At 40.9% G+C, this 14,678-nt stretch overlaps 1 protein-coding gene across 1 annotated transcript in view; it reads right to left on the bottom strand.

Annotated features, from left to right (window-relative positions):
- The window catches only part of LOC133135169 (inactive phospholipase C-like protein 2), a 57,270-nt gene that overhangs the window by 25,385 nt on the left and 17,207 nt on the right, over positions 1-14,678 (bottom strand). The window contains exon 2 of the mRNA XM_061251979.1: positions 1,615-4,098. Within this exon, the coding sequence (XP_061107963.1) occupies positions 1,615-4,098 (2,484 nt within the window). The remainder of the gene's footprint in view (positions 1-1,614; positions 4,099-14,678) is intronic.

The following is a 14,678-nucleotide window of genomic DNA, read 5'->3' as shown; positions in this document are numbered from 1 at the left end:
GGGTCTCAGCTGCCCACTATCCAAGAATGACAGCACAAAAATACTTTTAAGTACAGGTTTTGAAGGACAAATGAGCTTGTTTCGAAAAAAGGTGTTAAGGTATAACACATGAACACCGAAGTACAACAAACATAGAGCTATTTGGTCCTATTAATACGAACATGTTGTACTACTCTGCAGATTGCAGTGTACTCACTATAATAACTATAATATAGTTAAACCCAAATGTACAGCCGAGGATATCGGATTTGATGCTTGATTGAAATGCACTTGCAAGCAGCATCAGAATTGCAGTGATTGATTCTCCACCTGCCGCTTATACAAGATTAAAATATTCCACAGAAAATAGAATTAAGCAATTCATTGGTGATTAATGCAGACTATGGACTCTAAAAATACATAAGCTCAGAGAATTCACAAAGTATATGAGAGACAGTATCGGGGGGAGAAAGAGGCATCTGTGCAAGTAGTACTAGAGGTACCAGATTCAGTATTATTACTGGTTAATCATGCAGGTTATCAATTCCCTTTCTCTGCAAAATCAGACTTAAGGTTCAATTCTTCAAATGCATCTATCCCTCGGACAGCCTAATCTGCTTTTAAAAGTATTACTTTCAGATAAAAGACATACAGAATATGCTTCCCATTAAGAAAATTTAAGGAATTATGTTCATAAGCTGCTACGTGAATGTCTGAACACACAGTGTCTGGATGTCTGAATTCTTACTGCTCAACTACAGATTAGGGAAGCTTTGAAGTCAAATGCAAGCTAGGAACACTACTTCTGCATGATACAGCAGTAATGTTCACCTACTGTCCCTTGAATTTACACTTAACATTGAAATGGGTTTGATTGATGAGTCATGTTTTGTTTACTCTTACGGCATGGCTCCACTGTAGCCATCGCCATCATCAATAAATCTGACACCCTACTGTTGTGTTTTGCCAGCCCACTTCATATAGGATGTCGACAGCTAAAATGTTTTCACAAATTAGATTAAGCAACGATGCTCTGGTTCAGTTGTAACCATAGACTGTATAGAAATAAGTTGTAACCAGCTAATTTAGCTAGCTAGCTAGCTAGCCACAGTCTCTCATAAGACGATACCTGTAGTATGTGCACGATCACATAGCCAACGTGAATAGCCACCCACTTTATAATTTGTATAGTTAAATAAGAATCATCGAGAAATGAACCTCTGCGATTCTCTAACTTTGATGCTGCCATCAAATGTGACTCGATGGCTACAGTGGAGCCGCTGTCATTAATTACAATAGATTCGTTCCCTCAGCGTCCAATGGCAGATGGTGATGGCTGACGTTGATGGCTGCAGCGGAGCTGTGCCATTAGTCATCCTGAAATGTACTTGTGCAAACAGACATATAAAAATGAATGGGCCTTTTTGGAATGATAATTAAATAAAGACAGAAGGTGTGATATTGTAGGCAATGGGACATGGAAATAACATGTAGCAACGTGAATCAAGATTGGACTGAGCTGAAGGTCAAATACTAAAATGCCAGAAAGAAAGTTGCAAATGCAGAATGTGAACACGTGAAATGACATTTCTAGGTTTTGAGAAGAGCAGACAAATGTGAGGTCAGAATCATCACCTGCATGTTTTCCCGAAGGTCTGTGGCCTCTCTCAGCGGCTGAGCTGCAGTTTTGAAGACCTCATCCACGGCCTTGATGAACAGTACTCGCATAGTGGCATACTCCCGGCTCCGTTTGCCTTTGCGCACTGACAGTCCTCGCTTGTGGGGCTTGCCCCCTCCTCGACGGTTGGTGATGGCCACATGGGCAAACAGCCAGGCATGTGGCAGAATCTCCCCCGTCAGTGACTGAAGAGGGATATGCCGAAAGCCAGGCTGCAAGCACTCAAAGGGAATGGTGTACTGCCCAATAAACTCGTCCCCAATGTAGTCATCATCCAGCACCACGAAGCGCACCATCGCCAGCTCCGGAAGGTTAATCTGAAACTCAAAGCTCTCATCAAAAATAGGGTTGTCCCCATTCTGGTGCACAGTTTTAGTCCTTTGCTCAGCGCAGTCGGCTGGAATGCCGTGAATCTCCACATAGACGTACGGGTCAACGACATCGCCCTTGGCGCTCGAGCCCTTGGGTTTGGGGAAATTCTGTCCACTGATGATCTTTATGTGCAGGAGCTGCGGGGACACACCTGGGACAGAGTCTTTTGTGTTAGCGCTGAAATACGACACTTCCTCCCTCATGATGGCAGGACGGAGGACATATCCACAGTTCCCGTTCTGACGGAACCAGCCAATGTTCAAGTCCATCATCAGGCCTGGGGTCTGGAAGTTCATGGCCACAATCTGGCAGCCGCACTTCCAGAAGTCCTGAGGGTTCATGTTGCTAGAGTCGATCCGCATCGGGCTTGGATAAACCCGTGCCAGAAATTTCTTATTGTAATTGACAAAATCACCAGGGAATTCTGTGGCACAGCGGCTGGCAAAGACTTCATTGAAGGAGCAGAACTCCCAGTACTTCTGGCTCTGAAATGCTGCCTGGAAGTCTTTGAACCCCACGGATTTGCAAAGTGTTACCAGATCTGAGAGGTCCTTAGAGAGCTGAAACTTTTTTGGTGGGACTAGGTTTGGCTGATCGCCTGATTCATTGTTCCTCTGGGACATCTCCGCCCCCTCATCCTCATCAGTGACATCACCCTCTGCACCTGTGCAGTTGGGGCTCAGCTTCTTCCCCTTCAGGAGTATTTTCCCCTTAAGATGAGCGGGAGAAGGCAGGTAGCTGTCCTCAGTTCTAGGGGAATCAAGCTGCAGCTTATCAGACAGGATCTTTTTCAGGTGCTGAAACATGACCGTTTGTTGCTTTAGGGAACAATGGTTCTCCAGGCAGAGGATCAAGGGGAACTCGGATGCAACGAAAGCATACTTGTTGATAACATCGATGACGCTGCGGAAAACAATCTGCGATGTCATGGTGTGGCCTGTGTAGATGACTGGCTCATTGTCTGGGCCATCCCACACATCCAACTCTACGCTTCTGCAACCCATCTTGAGAGCACGGATATAACCTGTGATATCAGAGGGGCCCCTAAATTGATCCTCAATCAGGTAAGTGTTGTGGGAGGCATTGATATAATAGTGGGTCAGGGGTTGGTCCATATCCTGACAGACTGTCTTCTGTTCAGGGTCGAATATGTGGCACTCTGATGACATGAGATAATTTATGAAGCCATCGAGGGACAGCCAGGCCTTCTGCTGCCCTTCCTTAGAAGGCTCATACTTTCGGATTACTTCTAGACTGGTGTCTTCACTTACCTGGGCCATGCCTTGCTCTGCCTCCAGGAACATCATTAGGTCTTTTGTGTCCAAGAACTCCTTGTTACTGGAGAACTGGACCAAGAGGAAGTAAATCTCTGGTCTGGTGCAAAGATCATGAAAAACTTCAATGAATTCCTCCTTGGTTACCTCGCCACCTAGCTTACCTTTAGACTTGTGAAATTCTTTGAACTTTAGCTCTATTTTTACATTTTTCAGGCCAGGATTTAAGTCTTTGATCAGCTGCACAGCAGTGCACAAACCTATATGCTTGTTGCCTTTGGTATCAGCATCTGCAAAGAGATCAGAAAGCCAGGAAGACCGCAGGTTGTCCTGACTGCTCTGGATCATGTTGAGGGTATGTTTCCCATAGGATATCAGGTACCGAAGCCCTGTCACCCAAATGTTCGCCACATCAGCAGAGTTTGTTACCAAGTCCAGGGACTCGTAGTTCTCTCCATAAATAATCGAGAAAGCGCAATCCTCTGATATCTGCTCATATATTCCATTGGTTCTGAAAATGTCTGTATTCTTTCCCGTCCGCACTTCCTTGATGGACTTGACATCAATCTTGGCCTTCTCAGACTCTTTCTTAGAGGGCTCCCACCGGAGCGATTGCATGTCAGCGTCCAGCAGGAAGTAGCGGTGGTAGACGCGGGAGTTGGACCGGACCTTCCTCAGTTCGGAGCCTTCCACCATGGCATTGATGCAATCACTGGCGCTGCTTATTTTTTTATCTGTGGGCATGCTGCTGAAAGAGACCGTCTTCTTCCTCTCTCTACGCTGCCTCGAGCCATCCTAAAAGATAAAAAACAGGGAGAGTAAGTCAGACAGAGAGAAAACAAAGGCCATCATCTAGACAATTTTATATGCATACATATATTTACACACACACACACACACACACACACACACACACACTCAGTGATCACTTTATTAAGTACACCTGTACACCAGCTTGTTAATGCCAATATTTAATCAGCCAATCATGTGCCTGCAACTAAATGCATAAAAGCATGCAGACAAGGTCAAGAGGTTCAGCTGTTTTTCAGACCAAATGTCAGAATGAAGAAATGTGATCTAAGTGACTTTGACCGTGGAATGATTGTTTGTGCCAGACAGGGTGGATTGAAACTGCTGATCTCCTGGGATTTTCACACACAACAGTCTCTAGTGTGTGCAGAGAATGGTTCGAAAAACAAAAAACATCCAATGAGCAGCTGTTTTGCAGGCAGAGACACGTTGAATGAGAGAGGACCAGAGTGGTCGAAGCTGACAGGAAGATGACAGTAACACAAATAAGCATGCAATACCTCAGTGGTTTGCAGAAGAATATCCCTCAAAATACCACATCAAACCTCTAAGCAGATAGGGTACAGCAGCAGAAGACTTATTTAGTCAAAAGGGTGTGTATACATACAGTGGTGTGAAAAAGTGTTTCCCCCTTCCTGATTTCTTATTTTTTTGCATGTTTGTCACACTTAAATGTTTCAGATCATCAAACAAATTTAAAGTAAAAGTAAACACAAAATGCAGTTTTTAAATGAAGGTTTTTATTATTAAGGGAGAAAAAAATCCAAACCTACATGGCCCTGTGTGAAAAAGTGATTGCCCCCCCCCTGTTAAAACATAACTTAACTGTGGTTTATCAAACCTGAGTTCAATTTCTCTAGCCACACCCAAGCCTGATTACTGCCATACTTGTTCTCAATCAAGAAATCACTTAAATAGGACCTGCCTGACAAAGTGAAGTAGACCAAATGATCCTCAAAAGCTAGACATCATGCCGAGATCTAAAGAAATTCAGGAACAAATGAGAAAGAAAGTAATTGAGATCTATCAGTCTGGAAAAGGTTATAAAGCCATTTCTAAAGCTTTGGGACTCCAGCGAACCACAGTGAGAGCCATTATCCACAAATGGCGAAAACATGGAACAGTGGGTGAACCTTCCCAGGAGTGGCCGGCCAACCAAAATTACCCCAAGAGCGCAGCGACGACTCATCCAAGAGGTCACAAAAGACATCAACAACATCCAAAGAACTGCAGGCCTCACTTGCCTCAGTTAAGGTCAGTGTTCATGACGCCACCATAAGAAAGCGACTGGGCAAAAATGGCCTGCATGGCAGAGTTCCAAGACGAAAACCACTGCTGAACAAAGAGAACATTAAGGCTCGTCTCAATTTTGCCAGAAAACATCTTGATGATCCCCAAGACTTTTGGGAAAATACTCTGTGGTCTGACAAGACAAAAGTTGAACTTTTTGGAAGGTGTGTGTCCCATTACATCTGGCGTAAAAGTAACACCGCATTTCAGAAAAAGAACATCATACCAACAGTAAAATATGGTGGTGGTAGTGTGATGGTCTGGGGCTGTTTTGCTGCTTCAGGACCTGGAAGACTTGCTGTGATAAATGGAACCATGAATCCTAGTCAAAGTCCTGACCTGAATCCTATTGAGATGCTGTGGCATGACCTTAAAAAGGCGGTTCATGCTCGAAAACTCTCCAATGTGTTGTTGTTGTGGAATTACAACAATTCTGCAAAGATGAGTGGGCCAAAATTCCTCCACAGCGCTGTAAGAGACTCATTGCAAGTTATCGCAAACGCTTGATTGCAGTTGTTGCTGCTAGGGGTGGCCCAACCAGTTATTAGGTTTAGGGGGCAATCACTTTTTCACACAGGGCCATGTAGGTTTGGTTTTTTTTCTCCCTTAATAATAAAAACCTTCATTTAAAAACTGCATTTTGTGTTTACTTGTGTCGTCTGACTAATATTTAAATTTGTTTGATGATCTGAAACATTTAAGTGTGACAAACATGCAAAAAAATAAGAAATCAGGAAGGGGGCAAACACCTTTTCACACCACTGTATATATATATATATATATATATATATGATTGTATATATGTATGTATATGTATGTGTATGTATATGTATATATATGTGTATATATATGACATTCAACACTGTATATATAAATATATATGATTGTATGCATTGCACTGCTGATTAGATAATCGCATGAATAAGTAGGTGTAATAAAGTAAAAAAAAATTCCTAATAAAGATGTGTATATAATATATAATTGCGTAGTTGCATATAATATTACAAACAATTGCTTTGAGTGATTATGCCACATATTATCCACAAATATTAACCATACATTATTAAAAAGTTTTTCTAATCTAATCTAGACCTAATTTATAATGACAAGGGTAAACTTCCTACAATGAATATAATAATATATGTATTCTTCATTGGCACAAAGATTTATTTGATTAAGGCCTAACTTTTATTTCTGGATGAGGAAACACTGAAACAGTGACTGTTTGAACATTTGAACAGGTGCATGTCTAACAAAAATCTGCCTTATTTAAAACAAAATTGCCTTATTCATAAAAAACAATAAAGTGTAGAAAGAGTTAATAATTTTCTCAGAGTGGTGAGACTTTTACAAGATTATTCTCTGTACAGTATAAGGAAACATTCCTAAACCTTCCCCCAGAGACAAATGAACTGTCATTCATTCAACACGGATGTAAGTAATGAGACTGATGTGACAAAAAAGACTGAGGAAATTGGTGTTTGTAAAAGAAAAATTCTAAATACAAGTAAAAAAAATACTAGTCTAAAAAAAGAATGAAAACAAATCCAAAATCCAACCAGAAAGCTCTGAGCAGAACAATAGAAAATAGTGATTTGGAGTGACATCTTGTCTTCCGAACTGAAATACTGGCAATCTATCCATGTTGTCTCTGCTTGGGGATCCATACAGAACAGAAGCTGTCCCAAGGCAGAAATTGTAAATTATAAAGTTTCTTTGTAATCTGTACATCACTGAGCCCAGAGAGAATGGCACGAACTACTTTTTCTCAATTATTAAAATATAGACGGATTACATCAAATAGGTTTAGTTCAGCTTGAATCTTGGTTTGGAGGGTGGGGTCAGGCTCAAGGCAATGCCACCCTCATAGGAAACAAACAGGAAGTGCAATAATTCAAGGAGTTGGGCAATAGGGAGTGCTGGTGAAGGCCTTGAATGTACAGTAAGCAGTGGTGTTGATTGTGACAGACAACAGTAGGCCTACATAAAATCTACAATCGACAATAGCTTGCATAGTATGCTTGCAAGTATTCCAGGCTCAAGAAACACTGGTTTGTTATTGTTTTTTTTCATGTGAACTTTAAATTGATTTTGCACACAGCAACCTGACAGCTTCAGAATACACAGATCAATACAAAAGTATTGGGACAGTTGACAAATTGGTTGTTTTTTTTCCACAGTACTATTCAAATTTCTATTTGTAAATTGAAACTGTGAAAGGAAAAATGCAGAGTAATGAGCAACTTATGATCTAAGCAACATTGTCCCTGTTATTTTTGTTGGTACCAAATATGGCGGCCCAATCTCAGAATCTGCTGCCCTACAGTCTCTAGAATTGACAGAGAATGGTGTGATAAACAAAAAACACCCAGTGAGTGGCAGTTCTGTGGACAAAAACACCTTGTTAATGAGAGAGGTCACAGGAGAATAGGCTGACTCATTCCAGATAAGAGAAAGGCCACACAAGCTCATACAGCAGCTGTTTACAACAGTGGCCTACAGAAGGGCATCTGCAAGCACAACATGTCAAACCTTGAAGCGGATGGGCTACAACAGAAGACCATACCGGATTCCAGCCACCCCCAACCCAGCCCCGTGATCTGCTCCTACTGCCCCCCCACCCCCCACACCCCCCGCACGTCCTCTGTCGGTTCCTAGCTCCAAACCTCCTTATTAAGCTTCCTGCTGTGCATGTTGTCTACATCTGGTAACCCTAGTGAGCGTGTGTAGTTGAAATGCAGTGTCTTTTCAGCATGCAGTTACCCTGAGGATTCTTTACACAAATACAACATTTATCAGGCAGTAATAGCAGTAATAGCTCGGAACAGCAAGTTGAAAGCAGTGCTTAGCAGAGAAAAATGTTTTGTTTCACTAATGTGGAGTGGGACCTCCTGCTGAGACAGCCTGCTCTCAGGATGCACTCTTGAACGGAAGCAGATCAACCTATCGTGGCCGACATGGCTTTCCTTTGAACTTGTTGAAAAACAAGACAGAGCTATTTAGACCCTTTGAGGTTTCTCAAATGGACGAAATGTACTCGACTGTTCACATGTCATGCTACTAGAGCGTGTATGCCCTTTGCATAGTACCCCTCCTTTTCCTAAATGCAAATAACATTTTTCCCCCAATTTCAGGTGTGCTAATAATAATAATAGAGATACATTTTTGTCTAACATATTGAATATCACACAGGTCCTGTAAAATAACTAATGTAGAGGTTGAATAGATCATAAAATCAGAATTGGGTTCACTATTATACTATATTCCCTTATTATTTCCAGCATTTGTTATGCTTTAGCTACATGCAATTTGTGTCAGCATTAGTCGAATCTTAATCCGGCTCTGGTCGAGAGAAACTCTATGTCAGTCTACATTATAACAAGAGCCCCATACAGACATGGTGTCTCCTCATCTATGAGCACTAACCACTGCAAACCAACGCCAGACCTACAGAACAAACAGTCAATCACATCTGAATATCCCACATCTAAACAAGGGGCATTAGAGAGACAAAACAATCCCACAGAAGCTTTACTGAGACTAACTTACAGTAGACAGTGCTGCATTTGTTTGGTCTATTAAGTTCTGTGTTGATCAACTCCAAATACACACGCCTCACACAAGACTAAGGCCTATAATAAAAAAATATAGCAAAGGGTTTGCAGGACACAATAATGTTCTATTATGGTACAAGCGAATAACAAAAAATTGTCCTGATGAGCTACAATGCCTCGATGATACGATTAGGCACAGAACATTACAGAAAGAGTGAAGGCCATAACTGGACAGTACACAATAAAAGTGTCCAACAACAGATTTATATTCAAATACTGCATATGAATATGAACTGAAATCTTCTGCATTACCAATTTGAATCTTATATTAGCACTTGTGACTCAAGTTCAGTTATTTCTCCGCTTTCCAATACTAATCATTCTCAGGAATTGTACAAGAACACCCACTGTAAATGATTGTGCTTGAACAATGGTGCTTGTCACAATGCATTGTGGGTAAATGCTTTTGAAGGTTCCCTCCGGTCCATAGCACTCTCTATTAGCAATGTTTATGCCATTTACCATACCATTGCTCCAGGTTCAGCTCATCAATTTTACTCAAGAAAATGTTTACAAATGCTTTGATCTCCACATAATCTTCTATCCCTGGTCAAACAATAAACAAGCAAATTGGGGGCCACTTTTTATGGATCACCACTTCTGATTTAATTGGTGGACAATTGGACAATTTGCCTAGTAGAATAGCAGCATTTACTGTTCACGAATGGCACATAGGAGACTGCAGAACCTGGCAAAGTCATCTTGCATCTTGAGAGCTACAATCCAATTGAAAAAACATCTAATCTGCCTACCTACTGTAGTATTTTACATCACAGCTAATGTTACCCATTACCGTCATTTAGCACAGCGTTTTCCAACTGGTGTGCTGCCACACACAGGTGTGCCGCCAGGAAAGCTCAGGTGTGCCTCGTGAAAATCCATTTTAAAGGATTGATGCAACTCAGATATCAACAGTAATAGAGTCATTCTGAGGAAAATCTTTGTATGTTTTCCAAAGAACAGAAAAAAAGACATTTTGGTGTACATGAGGAAAAATCTGTCAGCAAGTTTGGAAAAGTTTGGAATCAAGCTTTGCTGGCTTTATAGCTTTAGCTAAAATATATATTATATTTGGGGTAAAGAATTGTTCATAAACTTCAAATGTTCATGATTGTTCTGTTTTTGTGATGCTGTCATCTGAATGATCAAGCATAATAGGCTCTATGTCTGCTAAGCGCAGGCCTCCTGCCCATAAACAACCAGCCTCATAAATCAGGTCATAAAAAGTTGCTCATGCAAGTAAAGGAAATACACTCACAAAGAGGTGGGGTAAACTCATGGACTTTAGCGTATGAAGCCAGGATTGAAATGCACTCCAAATGCAGACAATTTGAACTTCGTCCCCACCCCCCAATCTAAAACCTTATACCAACGTTATCCGTTCAGGTAGCCAAAAATGAAATATTCACAAATATCCTGCACATTTAGGCCAGCATAATGCAGTCAATTAAAAATAAAATAAAAAGAAGCAGACTTAAAATAAGAGATTACCCCTGAAAATGTCAATTCAATTGCAGCTACGTTACCAACTATAATATTGTGGTTAACTTCAATAGGCCTTGGGCATGTAAATGAAATTGCGGTCAAAACTTGGAACATCACACTTAATCCTGCCTGCCAATGATATTCAAAACAGGAAAAAAAATAGCCAAGGAAATGCTTTCCTTTACACAAAGCACTGGAGGCGCCGGAGGGAGCTTACTCCCCCTTTTGTGTTCTTTCTCAGAGTATAAAGGAGTTCCTGTAGGAAACTGCTGTATAATAGCCCGACACAACAGCCTGCCTGGCCCCATGGGGTCAGAGCACCTTGGCTATGGATTAGTGTTCTGCTCATCTATATTTCCTGGAACTCATTAATGCAAAGAGAATTGCACAGCCTGGGCACAGGAATGAAACTGATAGAAAGTCCCCAAAATGATATCTGTGTTCTTCCAAGGTAAATGATGATCACTGTGAGAAGATATAGCTCAAACAGATGAGCCCATCTCATATCAAATCCATTTGGAAATTGTGTTCATCAGGGGCACCCAACCCCGTTGGTTCCTCGAGGTTTTCACTTCAACCTTAACAAAGAACACCTCACTAAACAGATCTTGTTGAGCTACTATTAGTAGAAGTATGCAAAATTAGTGTTGAAATGAAAAGAAACAGGATGGTAGATCCAGGAACATGGTAGGACAGCTCTTTTGTACATGGTCTTTGTCCATACCACTGGCCTTCTTTTCTAACCATCAGTGCCAAAGGACAACGTCAAGCCTACATTTTTCTGCAGAACTAATAATAATTCAGTTTGCATATTACTAACTGAAATTATACAGTTATTATACTCTTAAAGTCCTGACAGACAAATGAAGACAGAGCAGAGCCATTGCATGACAGAATGTGCAAAAACAGAGAGACAAACGACTGATTAGGTTACTCCATGGGCATGCAAAAAGGTCCGTTTCATTAATTAACCGTCAATGACGCCTTGCTTGATGTTGTAATTTTCCCCCAGAAAATAATTCATCATTAATGAGAACAGCTGTGCAATAACACAAAACAACTTGTACATCCTTGAAATTCAGTAAAGTCATGCAAGGATTTCTGCTGCCAATGCAATGAACTATACAGATGCACAATATATTGGCCAGTATACTCGTATCGGCTGGTACTGGCCAAAATATGAATTGATATTGATCAGATGAAGTTGAAATGGCAACCGCTAACCCACATTTTAAAGGCTAGAGTGTCAGCTTTGCACAGGACTGTGGCTAGAAACAACATGACAACAACAACATAATTAAAACGGCTTAGAATGCACTAAAATAAACGGCTACCGTTTTCCTTTATGTTCCATTCTAAAGAGAGCAACAGCAAATGAGTTTACTCATGATTGAAACCCGCAACCATCTGGCCTAGTACTTGAACCACTAAGAAGCAGCAAGCCTCGAGTTACAGTCCTAAAATGCCCCACTAACAAAAGAGCTAGTATGTTCACCCTAATCGTAAACTTCAGCCTTGATTGTATTAATTCTTCCCTCAAAAGTGAGACAATGGTTTACGGTTGCCTTCCCATGCAGGTATACAAATGCTCTGAATAAATGACCTTGATCTTCGTCCTTCCCCTCTCAGGGAGAAATAGTGGCATTCTTCCCCTCAGCAGCCCAGACCGTGTGGGCTATAAATCACACAGACAGGAGAGGAATGGTTTCGCTCCTCACCATGCTCCTCTCGGGTCAGTGTTTAACAGCACAGCTCTCCCCTTAAAAGAGCTGCAGAATACACGGCCGGCGGCCCTTCATTCTCTTCCCTGCGGTTTTGGCACCCTGTTGTGAGAAGACAGTTCAGTAGGATTACTGTCATTATTGTTCATGTTCATATTAAAATTCCAGGCAGGGCTGGGTTTCAGCCAAAAAAACGCCCAAGTCCAAAATAGTGGTAACATCCATATGACTTCCCTATACCTACATGAAACGCAACTCATTATTGATCTGGATTTGCAGTTTCATCGATGTTGTGTTACCAAGCAGACAAAGCAAGCTAGTTAGCTTACCGTTACCAAGCATTCAGAAAAAATATTTGTATGCCTAGAAGTACAGTGTGTGCTTTGTATTAAGCCATTGAATATGCAGGACAAGTCTGTGAATTTGAAAATAAGCAATGGAATCAATGTATGAATCACCAGGAAACCAAAAAGTCAAGATTTATTCTATTAATACATACCCTACCTGGCTCACCCCTCCCCCCTCCAAAAAGAGAAAGATTTCAGGCCCTGCATAAATTAAGCATTGAAGTGACTGATCTGATAGTAATAGAATTTGTAATGTGCTGACTACAGCAAACAGTTTGTTTGAGCAGTACACATTATCTGCAAACTCAGTATGATAAATATTGGAAAAACCAAACAATTCATTTCCAAATGAGAAAAGTACAGTAGCTGGGTCCAAGTGCAGGACATGCACCCCCAGTAACAGTAACACTACTCACTAGAGAGGCGCCCACATAATTTGTGAGACGCATTCCCTAAATGTATTGAATATGACAGCAGTTCCGCAACTGAATTTGCCCATTAGTGGAAAGTCTACTGTATCTCTGAGTCACCTGCTACCCAGCACTCGCATGAACACACACATGCACACACACACACACACACACACACACACACGCACTCATACACTCACATAACAACACACATTAAAACCTTACAAGGAAATGCGATGTGTCACAATGCATTATTTACATTCTTAGTGCTGCATTTTCCAACCCTGGGGGTATATTAGAGAGGTTTTATTTATTTCTTGATTTTCAACCTTTTAATATGCTGCAAATCATGGGCGAAAGAAATGTGAGCTCAGAATAAACAGTGGCTCTGTGAATGCCATCGTCCAGGGTTAGTTGCATCCACTGCAAATTATCCATAATCCATAATCCATCCATTATATTATTATACAGCTGAATATGTTCCAGAGACATTTGGGTCAAACACCATACCTGTGCTTGAAATGTATGATTCCCACCATTATAAAACAACCACAAGTTTGAAAATATATGGCCTTACTGACCACCCCAATGCTTTAATGGCAACAGATAAACAGGCTGGCAAAGTTAAAGTCTACAAATGGCAATAGAGCTCCCTGTCCAAATGAATGAGAGCTGATTGTGCTGGGAAAACAATGCTCTGTGGTCATTTCAGATCCAGAGCAGGGCAGAACATCACCCACCACCCCTCTAAGGTCTACGGATCATCATCATTCATTCAAATCATTTGTATTTGGATAAAATGGAAGTGGCTGTGGATTTGCAGGGAAAACGGTACAGACTTGGCAGAAATGCTGTTTGGTCATTGACAAACCTGAGCCACTGTCCCCATGCAACAGAGGAAAATGACAATGCAATGGAGTTCAGGAATTATCTTGCCAATATTAGCCTACAATTCAAAATATTAAGACTATTCATGTAGCAAAACAAGCACAGCTAATACGAAAAGTTGGCTAACTAGATGGCTCATAGGCCTACTAATAACACAACGTTACATTATCAGCACAGGGAGGATTAAATGACATAGTCCTGGTAAATTAACAATGTGTTTGCAATGTTAGAAATCCATTCCTTTTGACCGTGGAACGATTGTTGGTGCCAGATGGGGTGGTTTGAGCATCACATACAACACTCTCAATGAGAAAGGTCAGAGAAGTCAATTGAGATAAAGGAAAAGTGCTCACGGTGCTGGTGTTTTTGGGGCATAACAAATCTGTTCAAAGAATCACTTAAATTACTTAATTCTTCCTAAATTTTACACAAGGAAACCTGAACATCCCACAAACTTTATTTGAGCAGCCATTTATTTGATGTATTATAAACATCACAGATGCACATTCCCAGACAGAGCCTATTATCTCAAAAAATGTCATAACATAAATATTCTCTAAAATATGAAACTAAAATTCACTAAAAATGAATTGAATTGGGGATATTTATTTATTTATTTATTTATTTATTTCCTGTTTTTGTTTCTAATCTATTAAGGTTATTTCAGCAGTGTTGGCTATTGAGCATGGAATCGGTACCATTTCAGTATCGAGTATTATTTTAGCATCAAGTATTGTGATACTAAACCTGGTATTGCTATCAAAGTGAAAATGTTCGGATCGTGACGACACCAACACAAATAACCACTTG

This window comes from Conger conger, chromosome 1, assembly GCF_963514075.1.
Source record: "Conger conger chromosome 1, fConCon1.1, whole genome shotgun sequence".
Classification (NCBI taxonomy): Eukaryota; Metazoa; Chordata; class Actinopteri; order Anguilliformes; family Congridae; genus Conger; species Conger conger.
This window is presented reverse-complemented; position numbering and strand designations above follow the sequence as displayed.